The sequence below is a fragment of the Rutidosis leptorrhynchoides genome, chromosome 6, assembly GCF_046630445.1.
Source record: "Rutidosis leptorrhynchoides isolate AG116_Rl617_1_P2 chromosome 6, CSIRO_AGI_Rlap_v1, whole genome shotgun sequence".
Taxonomy (NCBI): Eukaryota; Viridiplantae; Streptophyta; class Magnoliopsida; order Asterales; family Asteraceae; genus Rutidosis; species Rutidosis leptorrhynchoides.
In genome coordinates, this window is record NC_092338.1 from 38,948,353 (window position 1) to 38,958,308 (window position 9,956).

General features: G+C 30.2%; 1 protein-coding gene across 1 annotated transcript; it reads right to left on the reverse strand.

Annotated features, from left to right (window-relative positions):
- Window positions 1–1,684: 1,684 nt before the first annotated feature.
- LOC139853568 (uncharacterized) lies at window positions 1,685–2,437 on the reverse strand. Its single transcript, XM_071842953.1, has one exon. It carries the CDS (start codon window positions 2,435–2,437, stop codon window positions 1,685–1,687), a length of 753 nt encoding a protein of 250 aa, XP_071699054.1.
- Window positions 2,438–9,956: the final 7,519 nt, after the last annotated feature.

Consider the following 9,956-nt stretch of genomic DNA (forward strand, 5'->3'; position numbering starts at 1 on the left):
GGGTAATTAGCAAGCAGGTTAACAATGCTCTGCAGATTATTAGGAAGCCCTCTAAACAGAAGTTTCTTTTTCAGCTCATTCCAAATCCTTTTTGGATAATCACATTCAAAAAATAAGTGATTAATTGAGTCCTCACATTCCCCACAGAATTCACATTTAAAACTTTGACCTGGGAACCACTTAACCAGTTTATCTTGTGTAGTCAGCCTTGAAAGAAATGCAAGCCATATAATGAAAGCATGTTTAGGGACAGCCTGAGAAAACCAAATAACATGATGCCAACGCACCACTGCACTGCTAACTCTAAGGTCATTCCATACTTGACTGATTTTATAAGGGATAGGCTTTCCATTATTTGTGACCCATTTGACCACCCCATTAGTATCCTCAAGAAAATGATTTTTAATTCTTCCTCTCAATTCCATTAGATACTTCCAACCCCAGCTATCACTTTGTTTACATTCCACATCCCAAATAGAACACCCTTTAAGCTTAACAATATTAACCCAATTAAACCATAAGGAGTTTTTCCTCTCAACTAGCTTCCATAACTGTTTAATAAGCAATATATCATTCCACTCCTTTAAAGATTTCAAGCCTAAACCTCCCTTATCCTTAGGAGTACAGACCACTTTCCATGCAACCTTTGCTTTTCCTTTGCAGTTATCACTTTGACTCCATAGAAAGCCTTTAAGAATCCTTTCAATATCATTAACAGCAGTTAGAGGAAGCTCGTACACAGAAGCCCAATAAATGTGCATTGATGACAACACAGAAGCTATAAGTTGTAACCTCCCAGCATAAGATAAATGCTTATTTTTCCAATTGTCAATTCTCTTTCTAATTTTATCAATGATCTCATTACAATCTGCAACCCCTAGTCTTTTAGCTAAAAGAGGAACTCCCAGATATTTTATTGGCAATTTACCAACATTGTATGACAATAACTGAGTAATATCCTTTTGCAGGCCAAAGTTCATACTTCCCAAAAAAATTGTGCTCTTGTTCATATTGGGCAGCAGGCCAGAAACATGACTGAACTCCTCCAAAGCCTGCTTGATAACTTGGACTGATTTTACATCTCCATGACAAAATACAAGAAGATCATCAGCAAAACACATATGGGTAAGTCTCATCTTCTTACAACCCACATGATATTTGAATTCTGGATTATTTTTGATACTATTTGCAAAAATTAAATTGAGGACCTCCATAACAAGTGTAAAAAGGTAAGGGGATATGGGATCCCCTTGTCTTAAACCCCTTCCACCACTAAAGAATCCTTGAATCTCATTATTGATACAAACAGAAAACTTTGTTGTGGTGACACGCTTCATAATCCAGAATACCATCTTCTGACTAAATCTAAATTTGATCAAAATTGATTCAAGAAAACACCAATTGACAGTATCATATGCTTTTTGCAAGTCAATTTTAATAGCACATCTATGAGGCCCATGCAGCCTATTATACCCTTTTAACAGCTCTTGTGCAACCAAAATATTGTCTTGAATAGCTCTTCCCGATATGAATGCACTTTGGTTTATATTAACCAATTTTTCCAGCCCTTTCTTCATTCTATTAACAAGAATTTTACTGATGGTTTTATATATAACATTGCAGCATGCTATTGACCTGAAATCTGACACTTTGTTGGGAGTTTCAACTTTTGGAATTAGAGAAATCAAGGTGGAGTTAACCCCCCACTTAAATCTCCAGTGATGAACAATTCCTTAACAGCCTTGCAGACATCAACACCTACTACACTCCAGGCTTTCTTGAAAAAGTGGGAAGTGTACCCATCTGGCCCAGCTGTTTTGTCACTATCTATATCAAAAATGGCTGCTTTGACTTCCTCGTCAGAGACCTCTAAAACCATATCATTAGCTTCCACTTCATTAAGGGTCACAGTGAAAATATTTCTGAAGTCTTCAATAAGTTTAACATTATCAGTTTTACCCAGGAAGTTCTTGAAGTGATCAACAAATTGTTCAGCAACCTCATCACCATAGAATCTGACCCCATTCTCATTGCATATACTCTCAACTTTGGCTCTTTGCTTTCTCGCTTTTAACACTTTATGAAAATACTTGGTATTTTTATCTCCTTCACTTAGCCATTTTATCTTTGTTTTTTGCTGCAGAATAAGAAACTCTTCATGCCTAGCTTGCACATATTCATCCAGGATCTTTGAGGCCATCACTTTATTACTCAAGTTATGTGGGTCAGCATCAACTTTAGCTTGCACATCTTTCAAATCCTGCTTCAGTTTTTTAACCCTGTTAAAGGTATTCCCATTCATCCAATTTAACTTTTTCATTTCCTTCTTCAACCCTTTAAGATTTTTGAGTAAGCTATACATAGCACCACCCTCATAATGACACCAACCATTTGCAACAATTTGCAGGAATTCATCTTTGTCAGCAATATAGTTCATAAATCTAAAGGATTTTGGGTTTACATGCAATGCTATTTGGCACACTAAGTATGGCAAGGCTGTGATCAGAAACAACATAAGGAAGGAATATACCATAAGCTTGTGGCAGATTATTCATAGCTTCCTCATTAAGCAAGATTCTGTCCAACTTTTTAAGAGTACCACAATTTGGATTTTTCAGGGATTTGGTTCATGTAAAGTGAAATCCAGTGCTATTAATATCCTCCACTTCAATTTTATTGATACAATCATTAAACTCATTCATGTCATCTGTGACGACCCGAAAATTTCTGATCAAATTTAAACTTAATCTTTATGTAGTTCCGACACGATAAGCAAAGTTTGTAATGTTGGGTCTTAAGAAATCTTGAACTGTTTATATGGAACCATTTAACCTTCGACCATTCCCGACGATTCACGAACAGTTGATTGTAAATAAATGTATCTATGTATATATGTCTATATGTCTATATGTATATAAATATATATAGACAAAAGTATAGATAATAAATTGAAATAATAAGATATAAATTAATCATCGGAATTGAACATATAATATACAAGGTAATAAGGAGATTTTTTTTTATAAAACTATATATATTTAAATGTATATGATTTCTATAAATAAATATTATGATAAGTATATAGGAATATATATAAAAAAGTTTCACTATTACATATTATATATATAATTAATAAATTAAACATAATTAATAATATGTATTACTAATATATTAAATACAAGTTGAAAATATAGTTGTTATAGTAATGTTATTAAATTTTTTATTATTATTATTAAAATCAATGTTAGTATAATTAATATTATTAGTTCTAATGGGATATAAGTATATATAAAATTTGTTATGTACAACTTGTTACCTTATGACTATTATTAGTATTATCATTAATAATAATTATTATTAATATAACTAATATTATTAAAAGTATTATTAGTATTATTTTTAATTCTTATTAAAATCATTATTATATTATTATTACTCATATTATTATTATTAGTAGTATTAATAGTATTATTATTATTATCATTTGAAATTTTGATTATTGATAATATAATTAGGTTTTATAAATAAAAAGCATATATATATATATATATATATATATATATATATATATATATATATATATATATATATATATATATATATATATATATATATATATATATATATATATATAAAATATGCCGATATAGTTATAGGGATATACAGCTACTTTCTTGAATCTGTTAAAAACCCCTTTCAACTTTATTCATTTTTTTCTTCCTTCTGTACAATCGATTCCTTTCTTTGCTATAAAATAACCGCTTTTATCTATGGCATGTCTCCTCAATTATTCGCATATCACAAACAAAAATCAACCACTTGTTATCTAATTAAACCTACTGCAATATGGTATCAGTCGATTGAAAATCTAACAGGTTATAATTTTTTTTATTCTCCTTCGATACCTCTGTTGTATATTTATTTTGCTCGATATTCGAAATCAAAATTTTTTTAAAAATCTAAAAATACAGAAGTATCCTAATTCACGTCTTGAATGATTCTTCTAATTCTCAGGTTCCAATTCGTCAAAACAAGTTCGAATTTGAGAGTCAAAGGTAAATCCTAAAAAGTCAAACCTATCTGTTCATCGTGAAATTCATACTCAGTTTTACACTTTAAGTTTAATTGATGATTCAGTTAGATTCTAACACTGATTTGAAACTTGTTTCATGTTATAAACATTTTTCAAAATGTCCTCGAATTCATTATCAAATTTTTTTAAAAAAAAATAGCTGCGACGGCAGCAGCTTCTTATATATATATATATATATTTTATTTTTTTTCCTCGTGTATAATCAAGAACATTTTATATGGTTATTGATAAGTCATAAAAATCAAAAATTTTAAACTTGCGATTTAAGTTGAGTAGTGATTGGGTCGATTGAGTTTTGTAAAGGAGAAGGTGAAGATGAAAAACAGAATTAAGGATAGGATATACTTATTAGTTTCGGTATAATCACAGATAAGCAAGGACAGTGGAATGGTTTAGTGGTGTTGTGTTTAACCGTGAGGTCTCGGGTTCGAGCCCGGCTATGGGCGTATTTTTTTAAAGGGCTTTAAAGGTAGTTTTTCCTTTTATTTATAATTATTATTATTATCATTATTTTTATTATTGTTATTATTTTCATTATTATGATTATTGTTATTGATATTATTATGATTTTTTTATGATTGTTATTATTAGTGATATAGTATTTATTATTAATATCATAGTTGCAAGAATTAAAAATATTACTAGTACTATTTGTATTATCATTATAATTATTAGAATTACCATTATAATTAGTATTATAAGTATTACCATTATTACTATGATTAATTTTATTGTATCATTAATGTATTATAATTATCATTGTCATTATTATTATTATTATTATCCTTATCAATACCATTTAAAAGTATTATGATTAAAATTATAGAATTATCAATGTTATTATTAGAAATTGTTATTAGGACTAACATGATAGTTATTATTATTATTATTACTAATAAAAGTATTAGTTATCTTTATTATTAGTATTACGAATTACGATTATAGTCACCAATATGAATAATATTATTATTATTAGAATTACTGACTAATCTTTTTTTGTAATTATTAGTATTGTTGTTATTATTAACCTAAGTATCATTTTAAACCATAACATTACTATTATTAGTATTATTATTATCAATAAGATTATTAATATTATTATGAGTAAATCATTGTTATCAAAACTATCATTTTAACATATAAATATTTTGTACATAAAATATACTCTTTATATATACTAAAAGTACATTAATATTTTATATACAATATATCAAACATATTAATAGTAATTATATAAATACTTACATATAATCAACTAATGATTTTAAATATAATACTAACCATATATATATATATATATATATATATATATATATATATATATATATATATATATATATATATATATTAATATAACTAAATATATAAATATTAAGCATTTTAAAGATATACACAAACTAAATAAATATAAGATATAATTTAAGATATAATATAAGTATACGTTTTAAAATGGAATTCAGAATAAATTCTACAAAACTATAAATATATAAATAATACATATTAATAAATGAAATTTTGTGATTTATAATATACGTATTAATAAAAACACAATTGATATAGGTTCGTGAATCCGAGGTCAACCCTACACTTGTTCAATATCGTCATATGTATTTTTACTACAAAATACATTAGGTGAGTTTCATTTGCTCCCCTTTTACTCTTTACGTTTTTGGGCTGAGAATACATGCAAATACTTTATTAACTGTTTTACAATATTTATATGCGTGAGTTTCATTAATCCCTTTTTAAATGCTTTTGCAATATATATATTTGGGACTGAGAATACATGCGTTTCTTTTATAAATGTTTTACGAAATAGACACAAGTACGTGAAACTACATTCTATGGTTGAATTATCGAAATCGAATATGCCCTTTTTATTAAGTCTGGTAATCTAAGAATTAGGGAACAGACACCCTAATTGACGCGAACTCTAAAGATAGATCTATCGGACCCAACAAGCCCCATCCAAAGTACCGGATGCTTTAGTACTTCGAAATTTATATCATGTCCGAAGGAGGATCCCGGAATGATGGGGATATTCTTGTATGCATATTGTGAATGTCGGTTACCAGGTGTTCAATCCATATGAATGATTATTTTTGTCTCTATGCATGAGACGTATGTTTATGAGAAATGAAAATCTTGTGGTCTATTAAAATGATGGAAATGTTTATTTATGTTAAACTAATGAACTCACCAACCTTTTGGTTGACACTTGAAAGCATGTTTATTCTCAGGTACGAAAGAAATTTTCCGCTGTGCATTTGCTCATATTAGAGATATTACTTGGAGTCATTCATGACATATTTCAAAAGACGTTGCATTCGAGTCTTTGAGTTCATCAAGATTATTATTAAGTCAATTATATTTGGATATATTATGAAATGCTATACATGCCTGTCAACTGTCGATGTAACGAAAGTTTGTCTTTTAAAAACGAATGCAATGTTTGTAAAATGTATCATATAGAGGTCAATTACCTCGCGATGTAATCAACTGTCGTGAGTCGTTTGTAATCGATATGGACTTCGTCCGGATGGATTAGGACGGGTCTCTACAGTTGGTATCAGAGCATTGGTCTTAGCGAACCATGTCTGCATTAGTGTGTCTAACTGATAAGTCGTTAGGATGCATTAGTGAGTCTGGACTTCGACCGTGTCTGCATGTCAAAAGTTTTGCTTATCATTTTGTGTCAAAAATTACCTGCTTATCATTCTTAGAGAATCACTTGCTTATCATTCTTAGTCTAGACACGTTTTACTGCATTGACTGCATGAATAATGTATAGACAAAATTCATATCTTAGCGTATCTGCTACTTCATATCTTAGCGTATCTGTTACTGTAACTTTGCCTGACAACTTCTGTAGATTCCCCCGTAACTTATGGGATTTTAGTATTATATATGCATATGTAAATTATGTATTACAGGGTACTAATCTACATCCTATAATCTATTTCTTATCGAAAATCCTTCATCTGATCGTACGAGATGAATCCTGCAACCAGTTCGAGTCCCTCAGATTCCAATAGCTATTCCGATAGTTATTCCGACAGCTATTCCGACATAGATGTTCACCTAAGCTCCGAAAACAGCGTCATCGACATGAATCAACCAATCAGCCGTTATCAATTCATCTGATGGGTTCGTAGTCGACTTAATTAATGGAAACGCGCAGAAGGTAATCCCTTCCACCAACCAAATTCACCTCTTGACAATGAACCTGAAGCGTTTACCGGCGAACCTGTTCGAGACACCATTTTCAGTCTCATTTCCAGGGTAACTCGACAAGATTATATTCTATCCACAATTCTGAACCTTACTCATCCGCTCGTTCCGACCGACAATCATCCTGGAGTAATAAGTCAACGAACTTCGCGCTCGAATAATCAATTCGGAGAATATGGTGCAAAATGTACCAGCTTCAGCAACATCACCGGCACCAACAGTACCATTAATAACAGCACCAGTACCATCAACAATCCATGCTTCAATATCATCATCTGTACTTTGAGTATGATCTTCGTTCTACGTATCGTTCTACCTCATTTTTCTTCGTTCGACATGGCGAATATGTAATCTCTAAAGTTTTAGAGATTATTTATTCTAGTTCCAACCGAAAAGCAAATGAGTTTAATATCATATTAACTCATTAAATCCATGAATACATCTGAAGAAAATATATATGTATATATATTTTCATAAAGATTGAAATTAAAAATTCTCTTGTACAAACTGTTAATGGTGAAAATATTTTAACGGGTAGGTAATACCCGAGGAATATTTAAATTTCACATTAATAAGTTACATTGTACGTTCTTCGAATCTGTTTCAACAGTCATATACTATCCTACTTACATCCACCGATATACAAATCCGTTCACCACAGAATAACCATATTCATCCAATTTCATATTTGGATTTTGATTTATCAGAATCCAACAAGTGGCATAATGAAGAAAACAGTTGACAAAATAAAATTTGTTAGAAACAAACAAATTAACTATGAGAAATTTTGTTAAGAATCCACGCTAACTGTTCCTAGCTAATTGTTCCTAGCTAACTGTTTATATTTTATTTATCGCAATTTAATTATCACAATTTACATTCTCGCAATTTTATTTATCGTCATTTAATTTCTGTTATTTACTTTACGCACTTTATTTATCGTCATTTAAATTTCTGTTATTTATTTTTACGCACTTTAAATATCGGGACACGTATACAAGGTTTTGACATATCATATCGACACATCTATATATATTATTTAGAATCACCATAGACACTCTATATGCAGTAATGATCGAGTTCTCTATACAGGGTTGAGGTTGATTCTCAAATAATATATATACTTTGAGTTGTGATCGAGTCTGAGACATGTACACGGGTCACGATATGAATTAATTAATTCATATATTATATATTAAACTATGTATGAATTATTGGACTGTTAACTGTGGACTATCGACTGTGGACTGCCAACATTGGACAATTAAAATGAATTAAAATACTGATTATAACATATGAAACTAAACAATTCTTCAAGTTTGCCACTTGATTTCGTCTTAAACATCATTTGTATCTTGACGATTACAATCTGCGTTCAAACCTTTCATGATTCTTGAAAACACCTCAATCTAGAGGATGAACCAACCACAAATCATCTACGGAAGAAAAGAATGATGCATATAGCTATTCACCTGAGAAACTCTCGGCAACTGAGTAAACGTTTAAAACGTGACTATACTAATTTCTTAGTGTTATTATTACCCAAAATAACTTTGCAATCCCTTTCCAAATTAGCAAATTTTTTTCACAGCTCCAGCAAGTCAACTTTGACTTTTCGTTTGAAACACCTTATTATAACCTTGATTTATATGTGTGCTCTTTTATTGTTACCGGGGAACCTTTTATTATATTCCACCATATTACCAGCAGATGTACCAACAACCTCGTTGCTCCTTGACTTAAATCTCTCCAACAAATCACTATATTTATCTATTGAAGTCTCATCATGTACTCATCCGTATATTGTAACAAGAATTGCCATACCAATTACCGGGAATCAGCCAATCTGTATTGTGAATCTCGCAACGTTTTCACATCAACAGTTATATGTATCCATATAATATTTATCTCTTAGAACTATGATCTTCCATTCTGAAATTCTGAAAAGCACCCAGTCTGCAAATTAATGCTCTGAATTTTGAAAAGTTGGATGAAGCAACAAAAACTGTAAATGACCTCAACAGCCAAAAGTTGATGATAAAGAATGGAGTATTGGAAATATTCAATAGAAAATTTAGTACCAAAAAGCGGGTTATGCGAAACTATGAAGGAAACCGTGGACAAATCACAAAGAATAAGTTTGACTTCAAAGAATCTAAATAATTCAATGCCTACTGAAGTCTTTAGCGAATATATTGCTCCTTACTCTAGACCCCTGCGGACAATAGTCTCCATCATCCTTTGATCTTAGATATTCAAAGATATTATCGTATCTTTCATTATAAATATCCTCCATATTTCTGAAGATATTTTCATAACTATTCTTATCTGAAATCAAGAATCTCTTTGTGCTATCAGTGTTACGTCATATAGAAACTGTTAGTTTCTATATTCTGTAAACTTTCGAGCTTAAAATATGAATGTTATTGAAGTAATGTTGGGAACTGATGCATGAGTTAGTATAATATAATGACACTTGATCAACGTGATTATATTACAGTAACTCATGCTGAGTTTTAATGAAACGTGATGATTCACAGACTCTAACATCATCATGTGCCATGTTACACAACTCTTGTATTCTATTTAAACCTCTAAATTATCAAGAAAATATTTCTTGATGATTCGGTCT